This window comes from Apiospora marii (assembly GCF_038362585.1).
Source record: "Apiospora marii strain CBS 49790 chromosome Unknown utg000009l_segment0_segment0, whole genome shotgun sequence".
Taxonomy (NCBI): Eukaryota; Fungi; Ascomycota; class Sordariomycetes; order Amphisphaeriales; family Apiosporaceae; genus Apiospora; species Apiospora marii.
Genome location: NW_027117381.1, coordinates 4,087,616 through 4,106,714, shown reverse-complemented (window position 1 = coordinate 4,106,714; position 19,099 = coordinate 4,087,616). Strand labels below are relative to the sequence as shown.

At 52.5% G+C, this 19,099-nt stretch overlaps 8 protein-coding genes across 8 annotated transcripts; 4 read left to right on the top strand and 4 right to left on the bottom strand.

The window, feature by feature from the left end:
- Nucleotides 1-281: 281 nt before the first annotated feature.
- Nucleotides 282-2,388, top strand: PG985_012867 (uncharacterized protein; the record flags this gene model as incomplete). Its single annotated transcript, XM_066832633.1, has 5 exons — nt 282-839; nt 877-1,072; nt 1,128-1,286; nt 1,335-1,511; nt 1,559-2,388. 5 exons carry the CDS (start codon nt 282-284, stop codon nt 2,386-2,388), a joined length of 1,920 nt encoding a protein of 639 aa, XP_066680683.1.
- Nucleotides 2,389-3,725: 1,337 nt separating this feature from the next.
- Nucleotides 3,726-4,850, bottom strand: PG985_012866 (uncharacterized protein; the record flags this gene model as incomplete). The annotated part of the gene is made up of 2 exons (XM_066832632.1): nt 3,726-4,672; nt 4,745-4,850. 2 exons carry the CDS (start codon nt 4,848-4,850, stop codon nt 3,726-3,728), a joined length of 1,053 nt encoding a protein of 350 aa, XP_066680682.1.
- A 373-nt stretch (nt 4,851-5,223) lies between these two features.
- Nucleotides 5,224-6,950, bottom strand: PG985_012865 (uncharacterized protein; the record flags this gene model as incomplete). The annotated part of the gene is made up of 3 exons (XM_066832631.1): nt 5,224-6,171; nt 6,236-6,791; nt 6,901-6,950. 3 exons carry the CDS (start codon nt 6,948-6,950, stop codon nt 5,224-5,226), a joined length of 1,554 nt encoding a protein of 517 aa, XP_066680681.1.
- A 1,107-nt stretch (nt 6,951-8,057) lies between these two features.
- PG985_012864 (uncharacterized protein) lies at nt 8,058-8,967 on the top strand (the record flags this gene model as incomplete). The annotated part of the gene is given in 2 exon segments (XM_066832630.1): nt 8,058-8,630; nt 8,650-8,967. The coding sequence occupies 2 exon segments, from the start codon at nt 8,058-8,060 to the stop codon at nt 8,965-8,967; spliced, it is 891 nt and encodes a 296-aa protein (XP_066680680.1).
- Nucleotides 8,968-9,404: 437 nt separating this feature from the next.
- PG985_012863 (uncharacterized protein) lies at nt 9,405-10,307 on the bottom strand (the record flags this gene model as incomplete). Its single annotated transcript, XM_066832629.1, has 1 exon — nt 9,405-10,307. One exon carries the CDS (start codon nt 10,305-10,307, stop codon nt 9,405-9,407), a length of 903 nt encoding a protein of 300 aa, XP_066680679.1.
- A 1,127-nt stretch (nt 10,308-11,434) lies between these two features.
- On the top strand, nt 11,435-12,383 carry PG985_012862 (uncharacterized protein; the record flags this gene model as incomplete). The annotated part of the gene is made up of 3 exons (XM_066832628.1): nt 11,435-11,452; nt 11,515-12,006; nt 12,105-12,383. The coding sequence occupies 3 exons, from the start codon at nt 11,435-11,437 to the stop codon at nt 12,381-12,383; spliced, it is 789 nt and encodes a 262-aa protein (XP_066680678.1).
- A 974-nt stretch (nt 12,384-13,357) lies between these two features.
- PG985_012861 (uncharacterized protein) lies at nt 13,358-13,720 on the bottom strand (the record flags this gene model as incomplete). The annotated part of the gene is made up of 1 exon (XM_066832627.1): nt 13,358-13,720. The coding sequence occupies one exon, from the start codon at nt 13,718-13,720 to the stop codon at nt 13,358-13,360; it is 363 nt and encodes a 120-aa protein (XP_066680677.1).
- A 267-nt stretch (nt 13,721-13,987) lies between these two features.
- On the top strand, nt 13,988-18,382 carry PG985_012860 (uncharacterized protein; the record flags this gene model as incomplete). The annotated part of the gene is made up of 8 exons (XM_066832626.1): nt 13,988-14,288; nt 14,338-14,573; nt 14,619-14,977; nt 15,052-16,040; nt 16,094-16,684; nt 16,750-16,861; nt 16,912-17,175; nt 17,245-18,382. 8 exons carry the CDS (start codon nt 13,988-13,990, stop codon nt 18,380-18,382), a joined length of 3,990 nt encoding a protein of 1,329 aa, XP_066680676.1.
- Between the last annotated feature and the right edge of the window lie 717 nt (nt 18,383-19,099).

The following is a 19,099-nucleotide window of genomic DNA, read 5'->3' as shown; positions in this document are numbered from 1 at the left end:
CATATGCGGCCAGCGCGTATAGGCAATGGCCCCTCAAATCTGAGTTGTGTTATCTTCTGATTGGATCGTAAGCAATGCGGGCGTGACTCTCCGATATGCCAAGACTAGGCTCTGACTGCATGATTTCCTGACCGGCCGGGGAGATCTTCTCACCGGCGCATCATTAAGTAGTCAATAGTCCTAGACCACAGGTATCTTTGGCACGCCCCGCTGGATATTCTATCCGACAACAGTTGGCAGCAAAGGTGTATGACCGTGGAGTCAGGCGTCCCCTTCACCAAATGGCATCACCCACCAGAATTCGGCTTGTCTCGCCCGCCGTTGATTTCATCGATAACCATTTACCAGAATATCACCAGTCATTATCGTCTGTGGATCCTGCGGCTCACTTCGACCACAATTTGAACCGTTATGTGGCTGAACCAAGCAGTCGTGGCATGAATCTGCTGCAGAATGGGCCGTTGTCAAGCGAACCAGAAAGCATGGCGCTGGTGGAGAACGCAGGCGCGGTAGAAGGACAATCGCACGGGCGGCCTTTCTCAGATATCATGAGACTGTTTATCGAGACATATCCCAATGAACCTAGAGGCCGTGTCGAAAAATGCTGCAGCATCCGCAATGAGACAACTTGGGAAGGCGTGCTCCAACTGCTGCAATCAGTAGGAGCGGACTACCAGTCGGAGACTGGTTTCAAAGGAAAGCTCCGAAAGGCAGGGAGATTCATGGGAGACAAGGCAGATGTTATGAAGAGAGTGGCTGGAGTTATCCCTGAGATCGACTACTCTAAGCCCATTCTTGGAGCCCTAACGTTTCTCTTGGAGGCAAGATTATCCACCTCGGTGTTCACTTGGATATGACTGACAAACCGTTCATCAGGCCTTTAAGCAAACTCGGAAAGTGCGAGAAGATGTCAAGACTGGTTTGCAGAGTCTAATGGACAAATTTGAGGACATTGAAGATTATCTCAGGCTTTACCCCACAAGGCCAAAGATCCAGGACGCTGTAGAGATACTGTATACATCAATGCTAAAAGGCATTGAAGATGTTATTGGTTTCTACACACGCAACATCGGTAAGCCGCCTCCAAGACTGACACATGTACTAGCCTCTCGACTGAATGCCTGTAGCGATCAAGGGTATCGATGCGGTGTGGAGTGGTGAACACTACGAGCAGTCCCTATTAAGTTCCTTGGAGAAGATCAACGAAAACGGCAAGAAGCTTGTTGAGGCAGCCCATTATACTCAAATGGAGGAGACGCATGAAACTCTCAAAAGCACCAAAACTTGTGAGAAACCTCAACGAACAGCTATCGGAACTAAACGGATGTTATTAGCTAACTTCATCGTAGTAGCGAAAAGGGCAGACAGTGTGAAAGATTCACTCAATAACATGCGCCAACTGCTCGAGACCCTAGCCAAAGAACATCGCCTGGAGAGGGAGAAAGAGCGTGAGGAAGCCAGACAACTATATGAGGAGACTCAAAGGCTCTCGCGTCAGATTGAAGCGACAGGTACCTCTTTCCGAGAACCTCTTATATCAACTGCTAACATACAGCAGCCCAAAATGCTCAACGTCAACCACAACCGTTCCAGTTTCAACTTGTAGCTCCTCACCTCCGCCCTGCCCAACCAATTGTGTCGCAAGAGGACCTCCTCGAGTTCCTCCAGGCAGCTCATCTGGACAGCAATGATATTGAGTACATCATGGACTATCGGGAAGGGTTCCTATCGCGTGGCCACGATCGGACTGAAGTTATTATGCCTACGCCGCAGTTCCGGAATTGGTTGGTGAATGCATCATCCCAGGAACTCTTGATACATGGGAACTCTGACCCGCTCCCTGTATCTCCTCTGACCCTCTTTTGCGCCTTGTTGGTACAGAACCTACGTAGGTTGGATAACTTCTGGACGCTGGCCTTCTTCTGTGGGTGCCACCCGTACGAGGAGTACGGGGGAGCACGCACCTTGATCGCCAGTCTCATCTCGCAGCTTCTCCGGAAACGGCCCTTCGACCTCAGCTTTATCCAGCACGATCATGTTTACCAGATGGACCTGGGTAACGTAAAGACCTTCTGCTTCGTCTTCGGCCAGCTAGTGCAACAGATTGATCCAGACGACACCGTGTTTTGCATCATCGACGGCATCAACTTCTACGAGGGTCGGGCAGAGCTCCTCGAGGATACGGCGGATACCATACGGTTTCTACTAGATCTGACTCATGGACATACAGTCTTCAAGATCTTGCTGAGTAGCCCTTCCAACACAGAAGATGTAAGGAAAGCTATCAGGGATGATGATTACCTGTCTCTACAAAGAGATGTACCAAAAGCTCATGAGCCTGGGGACCTGCGGTTTGAGAGGCAACTCAATGAGAACCTGGAAGCATGACAGCCCGAGAGAGATTCAACTCAGGGGGTTCAGGTGTAAAATCTGGAAACAATTGTTACTTTCTTTATACGTCACTGGCTGATTTCTTTCAACATCGTCGTAGTGGTGTTGCAGCTCGTTAAATAAGATAGGCGATTTGAAGCTGGTTGCAAATGATGTTGGGCAAAGCATCGTCCGCGGATGCAACGCCATCTGGACAGCTGGAGGCCAGTCGGATCACTGGCAGTGCCCTTGGACAGAAAAGCCAAAAATCGACCTCAAATGGCCGCCAAGGGCGTTTGGACGTCCAACAATCCAATTAAGTCAATCGACGCGGATGAAGGCATCATGGCTAAGCTGGTGCACGAGAATGGAAGCTTCAATGGGGGCGGGCGGCGCATCGGTTTCGCGAAGCGGGGTTGGGTTGGGTGAAGCCTTTGGGGTTAGGCACACAGCAAGAGAACTATCGAGGATTAAGATGTCTCAATAGGAACTACTGGGAATCTCTCGAAAAAAACGGCTATGCCTTCCATTACGAAGCCTTGGGATAATGTGGAATAAACACTGGATTTAACTGGCGTAGAAAGGAATAAACGCCAAAAGTCGCTTACCGCGGTCTCGGTACTTCACTGAAGGAGGTCGTCCTCCATTGTCCGTTGACTCGGCCCTGGCCAGGTAGCTTACCAGTGGAAGCGGGATGGCGCTGGGTTTTCAGATTGGCCGCGACGTCGGATTTCCTGTTTGAAGAACTTCCACTTCCACAACTGAGTCTGGTACATCTTCTTGCTACGACCACGTCAGTTTGAGCCGAGCTTGGAAAGGCAAGTCAGGACTGGTTTGAGTTGCCTTGATCACTCTGGCATTTAGTACCCGCATGGCATCATCAAGCCTCATCTCTTCTAATCTCTTCCTTAAACATCTCGATTGTCGCCGCGTGCTCCTTTTGGCTCACCACAATCAGATCGGTTGAGAGAGGGTCGATAGTTGTGATCTCTACACAGGGTGGTTCAGGTGGGGCTGCTGCCGGCAGACCAGGTGGCTGCGGTGGAACCCCGCCACTTTTGCCTTCTTCCTCAGTGATGAAGCCCCCTAACCACTGCGGCATCCCCATGTCGACCCAGCTGCTAGACGACCGACAGTATGGGAAGAGGAGTACTTTGGGACAACATCAACTCACGTACCCCTAACTTACAAGGCCAATGAAAGGTTGAATGTTGGCTCAATTGGCTGGGAACTTTCAAACGGCTGAGCCGCCATGAGATTGGTAGCCCAGCGCTTCAGCTTTACTTTGACACTTGATCACCAAATATAATTGACAAATTAGATTGGTTATTATGCAGAATTTCACTAAGGTTCCTTCATCGCCCCTCATCAGGCATCCGGTACTTCCGCCCATCATCCTGATTGTACGTCGCCCCCGGCCTCGTCACACTCGGCACCATGCGCCCATCGAGCTCCGCGACGAAGTGACTTGCGCCCGGGCTGGGCAGCTCCGAGACCACGGGCGACGGCTGCAGCGAGTCCATCTCGGCCGGGATCTCCTTGGTCGTGTGCAGCTCGTAGACGGACCACTGGGAGGAGGAGCCGCCCTGTCCCTCGGACAGCGTCTTGTAGGGTCCTGTCCTGCTGCTGTCGTCGCCCGTCTCGCCGTCGGTGCCGGCCATCATCGACTTCCGCTTCTTGTTCCGGCTGCGCCGCTTGCCGAGCCAGTAGAACCCGCCTGCGAGCGCGCCCACGAAGATTAGTACGCCGGCTACGACGGCGGCCAGCCACCCCACTGAGGGCTTTCCTCCTCCTTCTCCACCTCCTCCTGATGACGAACTGCTGGACTCTGTCGAGTCCGATTTCGAGGTGGATGTAGCTGTACTCGTCGTATCCTTCCCCGTCGCAGTCGCCGTCGTGGTGGGCTTGTCGTCGGCTTTCTTGGTGGCCGACATGGGGTCCAGGGTACCGCACGCCGACTTACTCGAGCCCCCGCATTCCTTCTCGGCCGCCGCATCCCCTTTGGCATCGGCTATGCAGTCCTTCTTGTTTTGTTCGCAGATGAACGTCGGCATCGTCCTCGCGTAGTAGGGCAAGCCGGGCGCGGTGCCATTGGCGCATGTGCAGGCATAATTGAGCGTCATCTTGGATTGAGGATCAGCACCCGAGTTCAACCAGCAGTGCGACAACATCCAATCGGGAACTGATTGAGAAGCTTCGGGGAATAAGAAAGAGATACTTACATGATCGCAGGAGTTTGCGCCCAAACCCGGGCCGGCGCACAGCTCGGCACAGCTGTTCATCTGGTCTGTACACCATGATACTACAATAAAAGCGTCAGCATTCTATCGGCATAGACAGACGTGTGTCATGGCAGGTGCTTCGTTCGACGTACATCGAGTTTCCACTGCGAGGGAGTTTGGGTTAAAGGCCGTCTGGGCCGACCGGGCAAGATGAAAGCCATCGAATAGGACGAGGCAGAGCAGCAGCAGTTCCCTCATTGTGGTCTGCGGCGATGCCAATACATGTAATCGGTTGAAGGTTCTGACATACAAGCAAGCCCCCAAGGAAAAGCAGTCAGAAAGACTATGGCAGCAACAATGGAGACCAGTGAGTTTAATTGGGGCCTATGGCTGTGTCGAGGAAGCATGCAATCCCCTTTTCCGGATCGCGGGAAGGAATCACACCCATGCCAAAGGATGAGGACCATCCTCGTATTGGGGAATTGGCAGTCGATCAACTGGCCAATTGACAGGAAAACATCGCCGTACTGCTGCAGGTACAGCAAGTTAGTACGGCGCGACGCCAAACCCAATTGGCCGACTCGGTGCGGCACGAAGAAGGTGTGGGTTCGCTGTTAAACGGCTGCCTGATTTAAGGTCCGCTCATGTCGAGGGATTGCAGGAGGGTGTGGCGCATCCCAACAACACGACTGCCGGCATCAGTCTGATTGGAATCCGTATTGCAGCCATGCAGCCATGATTCGAGGACGTCATGCAGGTTCATGGCCTCTCGCACTCGGTTGCCGGCGCGATTGCGCGCGAGTTGTTGCCATTCCTCATTGGTCTTCGCGTCATCGTCACCGCGGTAGGCCCGGAAGAGACGGAGCGCGTTCGCTTTCTCCTCTTCTGTAGCCGCATCGCTGATGCTGCACAGCCGCTGCAGGCCAGCGAGATGGTACTTCCATCCTCTGAGCCTGTGCGCCAGCGCTTTCAGGGTATTATCGTTACCATTGGTGATCGTAGCGTCGGGGGTTCTCCCTCGCGCCATCTGTTGGCGTTGACGAAGCTGCCATATCTCACGGGTCAGAGCCCAAAGACCGAATTCAACATCCTCTGCGACAATCGAAGCCGTCGTGAAAGCGAACGGACTGCTTATAACATCCCTCAGCTTGAGTGAAATGCGATGGCCGGGCTCATCTCTGTATCTCTTGGAAAACACATGCAGGCCGTATGCATTCCAGAGAGCAAATGTCTGGGGAAGCCGGACATCCAGCTCCTCGGCGTGCAGCATCAGCGACTGCTCATTCAAAAGCGAAAGTAATGCGTCGACTTTGAACAAGTACCCGATGAGTCTCCCGCGTTGTTCGCCGACGTTCAGCACGAATGGAAGAAAAGTCCCTGGATGGTACTTCTCTCTTTGGGCTTCCGCGACCGTGGAGTCGAAGACCCCGACCAGTCTCAGATGGGTGATGAACAGGCTGCAGAGTAAACGCGACCGCGGTAACTCATTGCGTATTACCCCCATGATAATGTTGAGCAGCACAGCCTGATACCATTCCATCGGCCACGCCTGCTCCATTGAACCTCGAGGGGTCTCGCACTGTCAAAGCAAGGTTAGTTGGTGTGACGGTGGCTGGACACGGAGAATATATCAAGACACCGACCAGACGTTGGAAAAACTGGCCCATCATGAGATCATGACAAGAAATGGCTTGAGCCCTGGATAAATCCGTCGCGTCTTTCTTCAGCAGGATCCCTATGATAATGACAGAGGATGCAAGATGCAGATTGTCCATGCGCGCATCGAGTGTGATTACGTGGAGGAACGGCCAAACTTCGTGAAACACTTCAACATATGTCTTCTGGTGTTCCTCGGCGAATGTCTCGAACTGACCATCGGTTCCGCCGAGAAGGGATAGCGAAGGCGATTGATTGTCGGACAACAGTTGTCGCATTGCCTCTTCGGGGCCATGCGCGCGATGAATCGCTCGCATACGCTCAACATAATCCATGGGCTGGTCATTCTGCTCCCCTCGAACCATCATCGTACCGATAATTTGCATTGGGTCAAGCGATGGTTCGCTCTCTGTCTCTGCAGATGTGGATTTGCCATGATCCGGCTGAGGTGGTTGAAAAAGCCCAGCAGGGTTCTGTGGTATCTCGGTGCTGCTCGCAGCGCCATGCTCGGGGCCTTTCGGCGCCAAGGAGCAGGTGATGCCTCTTTTGACGCACAAGGCACAGGGCGTTCCGCCTATGCATCGGGTCTACCCAGTGTTAATTGAAAAGCAGGGCTTGTAGGGTTAAAATACACCACGAATGTTCGGCCTACCTTGTTGCTATGGCAAGCGTCGCAAGCCCGAGTAACACCTCTTCTGCCATTTGCTATGGTCTCGACGTGCCTGTGAAGGTGACGCCGCAGTAGATCACTTGCTCAATTGGTCAGCAGCTCTTGCAGGCAGTGGACTCATAGATACATAAACCAATACGACATGTCTACATACTTTCTCGTAAAAGATCTCTGGCATTGAGGACAGACGTGGGATGGATTGCCGTGTGAGGCTTGATGGCGAATCAGGTGTTCTTTCCGTATGAAGCTCCTGCCGCATTGGCATGTATGGCGCGTTGGCGCAGGATCGGCGTTCGACATGGTCGTCTACGGTCGCCCTCGACAGCTTCAATCAGAACCTGCATCTTGTTCAAATCCTCCTCCACGCGGGAATTGTCGAGAGACAGATAATGTAGGTCAATAGATTATTAATCAGTCGAATACCGGCAATCTATCCACGTCGGATTGCATGTGGTGGTGAATGTGAAAGTGCCAAGCCGGTGCTGAGTGGGATGAGATTGTTGCGACCGGTGGGATATGGTCAGCTAGCGCTTCAGTGCTGGGCGGGCATCCATGTCAAGCCGACGCAATTCAGTTAGTCCACCAGACGGGCTGATTCTCTGCATCTTCGCACATCTCGCACTTCTCGGTTATACGAGACTTGTCGCCGAAGTCTACGGAACTATTGACATGCTTGCCGGTAACTGCATTTACCCAAAGTATAAGCGATGCAATAAGAGTGCTTTGAAATACGCAATATGGCATTGAATTGATTGTCATGAAGATTCTGTCCGTGCACTCGGCCGGGATCTCGGCCGATATCCCACCGGCATCCCATCGGTTTCTCAACCTATCGGCCGGTGGGCCCAGGATTTTGGTGTATTACTGTATTCGCGGATCCGACATGGTGGGAACAACACTTCATAGTCTGTCGCATCATCGAAGGAATATACGAAGATATATCGAGATGGAACGCATACTTAAACCCAGGCATTCACCTCAAGGTCATGGTCGAATGTTGGATCCCAATCTCATCTCCATCACCACCCACAACACTGCTACAGAAACATCAACCCCTTTACAGTCTATTACCTAGAGCATTCAGTCATAAGTCCTTACCTGTTCGCATATCGATTGTACAAGATCCCTTAGTCACCAAGATGTCTTACACTATCCAGAACGTCGCAATTGCCGGTGCAGGCGGAAACCTGGGCAAGATCGTCACCCCCACCTTCGTCTCAAGCGGCAAGTTCAACGTCCGCGTCCTCACCCGCCAAGGTTCGTCAACCGCCGGCCTCCCCGAGGGCGTCGAGATAGTCGAGGTCGACTACTCCTCCCCCGAGTCCCTGCAAGCCGCGCTGGCAGGCCAAGACGCCGTCATCTCCCTCATCACCACCCCCGCCGCCATGACGCAGCTGGCCCTCATCGACGCCGCCATCGCCGCCGGCGTCCGGCGCTTCGTCCCGTCCGAGTTCGGCTCCAACCTGGCCAACCCCAAGACGCGCGCCAACCCGGTCTTCAAGCACAAGGTCGTGACCGAGGACTACCTGATCGAGAAGGCCCAGTCGACGGGCCTGACTTACACGTTCTTCTACAACAACGCCTTCCTCGACTGGGCGCTGCGCGCCAACTTCATCGTCGATTTCACCAAGCCCAACCCCCAGGTCCTCGACGGCGGCGACACGCCGTTCAGCGCGACCACCATGCAGAGCGTCGCCGACGGGCTGGTGGGGGTGATGCTCCACCGAGGAGACCAAGAACCGGGCCGTCTACGTCCACGACCTGGTGACCAGCCAGAGCCGGCTGCTGGAGCTCGCGCGCCAGGCCCGGCCCGACCGGACCTGGGAGCCCGAGTCGGTTGTTCTCGACGACCTGGTCGCCGTGGCGGAGCAGCGTATGGCCAAGGGCATCTTCGACTTCGAAACCATCGGGCCTTTCCTCAAGCGCGCCATTGCGGATCCGGAGTGCGGTGGTGTCTTTTCGGACGACCAGGTGGATAACGAGCTTCTAGGGGTTAAGGGGAAGACGGACGAGTTCATCTTGGAGCTCCTGAAGGATCACTTGAAATAAAGACGCTTAACATCAAGGGAGGTAAACCTGATGCGGTTACAAATTCAAGATGACCACACCTAGAGGCGATGGGGGAGGCAAGCAGTACCCACAAGTTAATAGTCTTTCTTTATTTGACAGAATTTTTTTATTTAGATAGTTATACCACTTTCTTAAGAGTCAACTTATTTGGTGTCGGGTAGTGCATGAAAGTGCTGGTCGGAGTGACAAACAGCGAAGCTGATGAATTCGTTTCTAAGGGTTGGAGGGTCGTGGAAAAGTGCTCGCCAGTAATAAGGGTTTGACCTCGCAAGCGCCATTGACGGGTTCTTCAGTTGCACCAAGTCACCCTGTAGGCCGCACATATGAGTAAGAGTGATGAGTTGAAAATTATGAAAGTATGCTAAAAGCCCTATAGCACGATACTATACCTATATAACCTTAATTCATACACCTCCTTACTTTTTAGGCGCTGGTACAGCAACCCATGCACCCTCTACTTCAACAACTTCGGCGACTGAGCCCATTCCTCCGAGGTCCTCGGATGTGACGGCCTCTATCTCCCCCCTGACCTCTTGCTCCACTGATGGCTTGTCGTCATCGGACAGAAACGCCTTGCGGTGTTGAAACTCTGTCCAACCTAGCTTGCGATTATCGGGGTTCCAACCCCCGGGCTTGATCCGGATCAGCTGGTACGCAAAGACAATGTCGTTGTCGGAGCTGAAGCTATGCTCCCAGCGAGCCGCGTTCTTCGCGGCAGCGCCGGCACCCGCCGACGCTTCCGGCCCGGCCTCGGCCCCCGCTTTGACCGCGACGCCCTGCGACTCGGCGCCGGCGGCCTCGAGCTTGAAGTCGCGGGCGACCTTGACGCCGGTCACCATGTAGACGGGCTTGCAGAGGACGCTGTCGAGGCGCATGAACTCGCGGACCTCTGGGGCGTTGCACCGCGCCTGGATCTCGGCGTTGGATGGGTCCTCCGCGTAAGAGACGGTGTGGAGCGACGACATGGAGTAGGTGGAGTTTCTGGTGCTCTCGCGCTCAAACGACAGCGCAAGGTAGATCTTCTCGACGAAGACGCCCCAGAGGCCGAGGCTCAGGTTTCGTGCCTTCTGCAGGCCTATCTGCCAGTCTCGATCGGCGGCTACCTCGACTGGAGAAGGGCGGTCAGGGTCGGCTTTTGTCAGGGCAATGTGTGGCTTTAGTGGGTTCACGACCTTGAAGGTACGCGGGTCAGCCGTCGTGGCAAGGCAGGCTGGGATGAAGAGCTCCGAACTCACAATGTTGCCCAGATTCAGTTTCCCACCGGGCCTGAATGTCCAGTTTGGGGCGAGGAAATACGTTGGGTTCTGAACAAAGCTCATCTTGGCTCTCCACGAAAGCGTTGCCAGGAAAGCCAATGACGTGTTTATAACAACCAAACTGAGTGAATATTGTAGTGGTGGCAGCGAATCAGAGCAAAACCGACAACGACTGGAACCAAAGTCACAGAGTTGGAAGAATATGGTTCTTCAGTAGGAAGTGCTCGGAATCCTTTGCATTGACACCTACATGCGAATACTCAGAGCCTGACGCCGTGCTTACCCCGCTTCGGATGATATGAAAGCCCTACGCTAATGCATAGTTCCTCGCTCGGAGACGTATGAGTGGCTGTGACGCTCCTAGATTTACAGTCGGCAGTAAAGATAAGGCAGCGTTTCTATGGAAATGATGCATATTTCATATGTTGTATACAATGTCCATCTCTACCAGGAACGAAACCTTGCCCAAGTTTACTCTTGATATCCTACCTATCCTGGCGTGGTAATCGTCTCAGCGCATTTCCAATCAAGTACTGAGGCGAATTTCCCTCAAATAAGAACCATGGCGCGAGGTAGCGCCGCTTTGGTTCGCGAGACACTGACATATCTCGGAATACAGATTCGATACCCCTGCGAGTCCTAATAGCGTCGATATCTAAGTCGTCTTCCCTGAATCGCTTCGCCCGGGCGGGTGACAAAGCATAAGACATCACCATGGCTGCGATAGCTACGACAATAGGCGTAGCGGCGGAGCAGCCCGATTTCGTTAGTCGGAAATCATGCCACCCCCAAGGGACATCAACGGCAAGGGTCCCGTACTGTTCGGAGCCATGGTTGTGAACCCTGGGGCTAGGATCGTACTTTTGTGTGAACAGCCCATCATGGGTTGTGCCACGGACCGACATGACGTTTTCCATGTGGGCCGGGAATAGCTCAGATTCATTCAGGCCAGAGTTGTTTGCCGCTGCAAAGAATACAATGTTGTAGTCCCGTATCTGCTCTGCCTCGATGAGTGCCCTCTTGATTGATTGAATCTCCTTGCCGAAGCCAAACGACATTGATATAATGTCCACTCCCCATTTGTTGACGGCATGCTTGATAGCCTAGGGAGTCATATCAGTCAGCAAACCATGGTATTCGGCTCAAGTCGAATGTGTTAATGGGATGGGGCCACTAGACATACCTCCACAATGTTGCTTTTACTATTAGTAAGTCCATCTTTATTCCTTGCTACACGTGCAACGTATACTTCGTGACGATGCGGAGCCAGACGAAGGGTGATAGCGGTCATGGCTGTTCCATGTTTCTCGGGATCATCGTCAACAGGTTCGGGCTCGTCGCTCACAAAGTCTTTCCAGTGACTCTCAAGGCTGTCAATGTAATCATTTCCCGCTCCTTGGAAGACTCCATGTTCAATATCGCAGCCCGTGTCGAGGACAGCAATCTTCACAGAGTACGTGAGTTCTCTTCCCATAGATATCAGAAGTCTATCGTACTCGTCCATCCAACTGGCGCTGTTCGTAATCTGCCACCCATGGTAAACGTCAGCATCAGCCTTCATCTATGTTTCCTAGTCGTATGGCGTCTACGTACATATCGGCCTGAGCTTAGCAGTGCTGACTTCTCTTGCATGCCGAACGTTGACATTGCGTCTGTGCAGGGTGCAAACGGAGGTGTTTCCACGATGGTAGGTAGTTTGCGATGCGGTGATGAAATCTTCTTCAGGGTGGGCTTTTCCGATATCTTTGTATTCTCGGCCGAAGTAAGTCGCTGGTCATGACATTCCGTGTGTTTGTGATATTGGTATGACCTGTGAAGATCCTGAAGAGGTTTGATAACATTGCTGTAGATCTTACCTAGGAAGTCTCGAAGGTCCAAGTCGTCGTGATCGTCAAACCATTCGTAGAGTTGGAGGCATTGGTCAGTAATGGGGAGACACTGTTTGAAGAATTGGACGCCGGCCAAGTCCGAGAGTCTATGTTTCCACATCCCTTGAGTTCGATTGAGTGCATTGTAGTGTGTCTCGCTGTCATCCTCCTCCTTGTCATCGTCTATAATGACGACCTTCTCCATGAAAATGATCTCCCAGAGGAGGGAGCCAAGATCAAGAACGAAGGACTTGCGATTGCCGCAATTTGAACTCGTCACGTTAGCTACTTCGATCTGATCAAAGTGTCCTATGATATATGGATGCAAGTCGCCCGAATCATATATCTCGTCCTTCATGACGACGACGTTTTCGGACCTCCAGGGAGTTGTCAGTAAGGGGCTCCAGATCAGACATATGAACGACTTTGCAATGTTGAGCGCAAGCTCCAGCCGTTGCACATTTTTAACACCATCTTCGGGCTTTCTGGGACCTCTGCGAGCGAGTTTGGGGAAAAGCGCGGCGCGTAGAGTCAAATTTGGCTTCACCACGGGGCCTCGATTGTAGGACTCTCCATACCGTAATTCGCTTTTCCACGATCCATCCAATCGAACCTTGATATGTAGTCTCTTCGTTCTCCGCTTCGAACTTCCCTTCTCCTTCAGTTCGTGGCAGATGAGCTTTTTCTCAGTTACCTCGCCATGGGGGCAGCTTGAGCAAGTCATCGTACAACAAACGTCGGGCTTGCCGCAGAGGGTCATAATAAGTTCCATATTGGATGTATCGAAGCCGTTCAGACATATGAATGTGCTGTGTGGTGGCTCGCAGGGGTCAGCATCGCCCCTCGCCATCATCCTTGCAAAGCCTTTGGTAACTTCGCAAAACCTTGTTGCTGATAGGACGGCATTGTATTCAGTCTTCTTGTCACTCTCGAGCTCCTCGCTAGCATAGGGTCCCAGAGGTCGGCTCGCTTGAAGATCCGCTGTCAATATTTGCGAGTTGAAAACGGTCCGCAATGTTTCGTCAAATTTGTCGAATCTACTCGTGATATGTTGATATTGTTCAGCCTCCGTTCGTCTGTCGGATCGGTTATAGTAACGTACGTATCCGTTTACTGTTGGGGGACAGCCTGGTCGTGTCGGCTCGGATATAGCACTTGCGAAAGCACGCAACTTGGTCGGGCCTTTTAGCTAAAGAAACAGTGTAGTAGCATTAGCATGGAGTTTCCAAGATTCTTGAAATGTTATTACCGGGAAGTCGAGATGCTCACACCAAGAGTCGCGCGGCCGGGAAGGATCGCGTCGTCCACCAGATCGTCCAGTAGCGACAGGACGTCTTCAATAACAACTTCCACCTTCTGGGTATCATCTGGTGACAAGTTTGTCACTGCGTGTGTCTCATTGAAACACTCGTGGACGCGTGTAATGGCAAGCTTTAAAAACTTTGTGGCATTCCACAGTCGCATAGAGTTGTCGTCGCCATCGACCGGCGACACAGGGTTGGGGAGCTGCGCGATGAATGCGGGGAAAGCGACAAGGACTAGTTGAGATTTGGTCTTATCCAAAGGCATCGTGGTCGAAGACGCGACGGTAGTTGCAGTGGTTGACATGACACTTAGAGACAAATCCTGCTTGCCACTCTTTCATTCCTTCTCTTTGATCCGGAGCTGAGCTTTTGAGTATCAGGAGGAGATATTACCTCGCGCTCTTACGAGTCCATGGACAAATTGGTGTCATGCATTGATGCCTGAGGATCAGCAGAAGAAACGACACCGCATGGCCTCTCCAATCCCTACAACCACGGGGTATCGATCCTTTCAGCTATCCCTCCCCATGTCAATCATGTTAGAAACAGGAAACACAATTCTTGCAACAACATGAATGCACAGAAGGCAGGCATTCCCCATTTCAATGAAGACACCTCAATTTACGATGCGGCAGTATCATGTCGCAAGTCCTTCGAGGATCATTTAGGGCGTCACGAGGAAGGCACTCATACCTATGACACTTGCCTAGAGCTGCGGGGTAGCTTCATTCAGTGGGCAGCCTATATCGGCGCATTTAGCGACGTAAGATCGTCACTCGACGCACGACTTTCTACCCACCTCCCGACAAGGGACATGGTGCTCGAACTCCTCCACATGATCAATGTAAACCTGGCTTGGATATGGTCTCAAAGTGAGCTTTGACGGCCCTGATGTAGATGGTTATACTTACATCTTCAAAGCTCAACCGGGCTATGATGCTGGAGACGGTCAAGACTCACCGGGACTCAATGCCGTGGCTGCAGCGTTGGGGAGACTTTCCGTGTTAGCCGTAGAGATTCGCCGCTCTTCGAGACAGTCGCATCAGATGCGAGAAGACGCCGGGAGTACACAGCCAGACACAGTCTACTCGCTGTTGAAACTACGGTACCCTCATGCCAGACCAAGCCTCTTAAGGCAACTGGCGACATCCATTCATGTAAGAGGTGTATCGTTACGATATCTCCAAATGCACAATGAAAAGCTCGCTAGAGACCGGAAGGACCATCATGTTTACCTGGTAGATGAGACCGAGGTCTCTATACCACTACCAGAGGAGCCAACACCGACTCCATCATCGATAGTCGCACCAAACACCCTGCGCAAAAAGGAGGCAGCGGTCTCGATTGAGGGTACTAAGCATACTGATTTTACTCAGTCAAATTTGGAGCGATACCGCCAGGACAAGAAAAGGCCAACCGCTTCAATTATCAGCGGAGGCTCGGTAGTCCCAGAGGGCGAAGTCGACCAATTGCCTTATCCCCCTTTCCCTAAAGGAGAGCCAAAGTGTAGCATCTGTTCTGACCCACTGGAGCTCGGAACGATGCAAAAGCGTGATTGGGAGTATGCCTCCAAATTGCATTTACCACGTTCCCTCCATATTCTTGGATATAAAAGTTCTGACCTCATCCAATTAGGATACATGTCCACAAGGACCTCGAGCCTTACGTCTGCTTGGCGGCGGAATGCCAGGACCCTCCTCGATTCTTCGTTCAATTCAAGGATTGGCTGGATCATATGTTAAAACAACACACTATTAATTGGGCCCAGAAGATACATACCGAGCAGTTTTACTGCGATCTCTGCCATGACCCTCCGGTTGAATTTGAGGACAAGATCAGCCTCCTGAAGCACTTTGAGGAGCGACATAGCCCAAGGCTCACCAAGTCTCAGATACAAGGGCGTGTGCGTCGCAACAGGCGTGAAGCGAAAAGAGAAGAGGTCTTTGCCTGTCCACTCTGCGACTGCGTACCCGAAAGCTTAGGCCCCTACCTCTCCGAAAAGCCCAATATGCTGGCAAGGCACATCGGCTACCATCTCCGGCACTTGTCCTTCTTCTCTCTCTCCTACATTGACCTGGATTATGACGAGGATACGAGTGAGGGAGCAGGCAGCGGGAATGCTGAAAATGGCCACGATGGCGGCGTTGCAACGAGCACGTCGAGGGACGACAAACTCAGCGATATTCCCGAAACAGCTGTCGATCAAGACGGGGCCCGACACATAAGTCATATAACTGAATTGCGCTCTGGGTCCGTACCGCAGGCTGCTACAAGAACCGGATTCAAGGAAAACTTTGAAGATGAGCCACCACCGCTTGAAGAAGCTGAGAACTGGGAATTTATACTTGATTTCCAAGTCGAAGGAGCTCGGGAGAGCACTGAGCGCTCGCTGCAGTTCGAGGAGCGTCAATTCGACGAGCAAACCTTGCAGCAGACTAAAGATGTTTATAATTGGCTCAGGCCAACGAATGTTGGGCTCGATCAAGCTTCACTCGTCGAGGCTCGGGCAGAGTATCCCGGGACCGGCCAGTGGCTCCTCGAAAACAAGCTTTTCAAAGAGTGGTTTGATCCGCGATTTCCTACGATACCTCCACTGCTGTGGATCATCGGTATCCCTGGAGCAGGTAAACGCTCAATATTGTGTATCCTACCCGATGACAATCTGACACCACGGCAGGCAAAACCATGCTCGCGTCTCTGGTGGTGCAAAAAGCAAGAGAGCTCGAGCCGGCGCCGACAGTGCTGTACTTTTACTGCAGGTACGATGACCCGGAACGGGACAACTTTGTCTCTCTTGGACGAAGTCTGCTGGCGCAGCTCTTGCATCATGACAACGGTTTGTTGCCTACTTTATACCAGGAGTCTTGTCGCAGCGTCGAGTCCATACTCTCTTCACCGAGAGCTGTCAAAGAACTACTGACCCTAGCTTTTGGGAATTGCAAGAGCGCTTACATCATCCTCGATGGTCTGGACCAGTGCCCGCGCCAAGAACGGCAAATCATCGTAAAATGGTTTCGTGAGCTAGTAGAGAATCTTCCGAATGATGAGCCGGACAGGTTGCGTTGTCTCTTCGTCAGTCAAGACGACGGGCCTGCCCGGAAGGACTTTGACGGACTGGACCGACGCATCAAGATCGATACGAGGGACAGTCAAAACGACATCAGAGAGTATTGCCGTATAGAAGCTGGCAAGCTCCTTGAAAATTGGCCATCGCTTCCCGCTGAAAGGGTACATTCAATTGCCGAGACTGTTGCAAACAAAGTTGGAGGTATATCACTCCTATTATCTCGCTGATTACTCCATTGGTATAATTGGCTAACAGAGGAGCTGAAGGACTTTTCTTGCTTGCGAAACTAATCTGGACGAACCTCAGCTATCATACCTCAATCGCCAGAATGGAAGAGGAGCTCAAGCCCAATGTTTTCCCCCGGCAGATCAACGAAGCGTAAGTTTGACGGGAAATTGTCTTGGGTACTTCAACTGACCCTGGAGTAGATACCGCCGCATTGTGATTCAGATCAGTGAACAGGCTTTGCCATCAGCGAAAGAGGACGCGTTCCGGCTCTTAGGTTGGCTCGTGTGCGCGAAGAGGCCGCTCAAATGGCACGAGATACAGGGAATGAAGTCGATCAACCTAAAAACAAGGCGGGTCGATTTTGAACGTCGGAGTTTCATCAACTCCCCCAAGGACCTTTTGGGGTCCTTGGTGGAAACGCGCGCAGATGGCAGCCTCGAATTTGTGCATTCGTCGGTCAAGTCGTGAGTTTCCAGGTTCCAATCGGCAAGCAAAACAGAAGATTTGAAATTGACTAGACTTCGTAATGATAGGTTTCTGCTTGACGAAGAGTATGTGGTACTCTCAAACGAAGAGATCAACCTGGCGAATCTCTGTGTCGACTACTTGAATCTCCCAGCCTTCATCAATCCGCCTACAGCTGAGGGGGTCTTGAACGGCGACTACAGCGTCATGGACTATGCCGTTCTATTTTGGCTTCGGCACTTAGAATCTGGGGCCAGCCTCATCAACGTTGAAGGAGACGACGAGCCGATGGGCCAACTCGCCGAATCGCTGGGAGTTTTCATCGAGCAACATTGGAACAACCCTACCAACATCCTGCCACTATCCAAGCGGCACAGCGATAAGCTGCAGCACTTCCGGGCCAAGCCCTACTACGAACGACTGGAGACAGTCGTAGCGTCGACCAGGAAGCAGCTTAAACACTTCAGCAACCTCAGCACGCGAGAGATCGCCCTGAATCTTGATGGCATGGTCCGCAACGTCCGGCACGTCCTGGAGAAGGTCGTTTCCGATGAACTGGAGCCGATGAACCAAATGATCCTCAAGGAGAGATACGGAACCAATCTCTTCAAGTGCCCCCGGTTCAGTTGCCAGTTCTTCACCCTCGGCTTCGCGTCGGCCGCCGAGCGAGACGAACATATCAGCAAGCACGACCGGCCCTTCCGCTGCCCGCACGAGAGATGCCCTGGCCACACCTTTGGTTTTTCTTCTGATGTACAACGCGACAAGCACATGCGGGAGCACCATCTCGAAAGCACCGTTCGGGACGAGGAGTACCCGCCTCACGAAGAGATTGAGCGCAGCCTTCGAACTGCGAATGACCAAACAGCTGCAGATGACAGCCATACCCCAGAGGATCCTGTCAATCCAGAAGCGACGACAGGAGATGCTGCTGTTGTCAAAACAGCCGCGACGGAGCAGCCTGGATCAGAGTCCGAGTCGGAGCCCGAAGCACTGGGCAGGTCGCGGCAGACAGAGTTCCGATGCGAAGACTGCGACATGGTATTCCAGAAGCAGCATGACTTGACGTCGCACCGCCTGACGCATGACCCGCACCGCGAGCACGTCTGTTCGGTTTGCCAAAAGGTCTTCGCGCGGGCGGGAGATCTGAAGCGTCACATGAGCAGCCACACGGCGATGAAAACTTTGTCTGCCGCGGCACTTTAAAGAACGGGCAGACTTGGGGCTGCGGTAGATCCTTCGCTCGGGCGGATACCTTGCGCAAGCATCACGAGTCTCGGATCGGGCGTTCTTGCATACAGGCTCGGCAACAAGAATTGGAAGAGCAAGCACAATAATACCAAGTAGTAGCGAAGGTACAATTGCGCTCCGGCGATGGAAACTCCAAAATCACGCTTGGCCTCGATGTCTTCAATTTGACCGGCCCTAGAAGACTGCCACCCTTGGATTGGAACATATGGCCCCTAGGTTGGCAGGTTGGCTTAACTTGAGCGAGAATGAACCAGTCAAGTCTCTTTATAAACACGCAGTTCCATATATACAATAATACTACACTAGTATCCGTTTATTCTACTGCTGTAATCTGGAGTAGGTGGAATAGTCACGGGTTAGATGCTGTTATGGAGAAAGTATGGTTTATTCCTGCGGCCGCTTGCCAGGCTGATACTGATACCCCGCCAGCGCCAGCGCCTTGACCCAGCGTCAGTACGGCTCAGCCTGTTTCACAGCGTGCCTGGACAGTGGACAAAAGAAACCCTATAGCACAGAATGCACTCGGGGGTATCTTCGACTTTACTGGTCAAGTAAACTGACAACACCCACCAACGTCGCCAATCCTCAACGTGGCCCCATAGAAGAGTCATCTTTGCCCCCAAGGTACAGTGCCTAGGCAGCGTGGTGCACTTCTTAGTGGCATGTCCCATT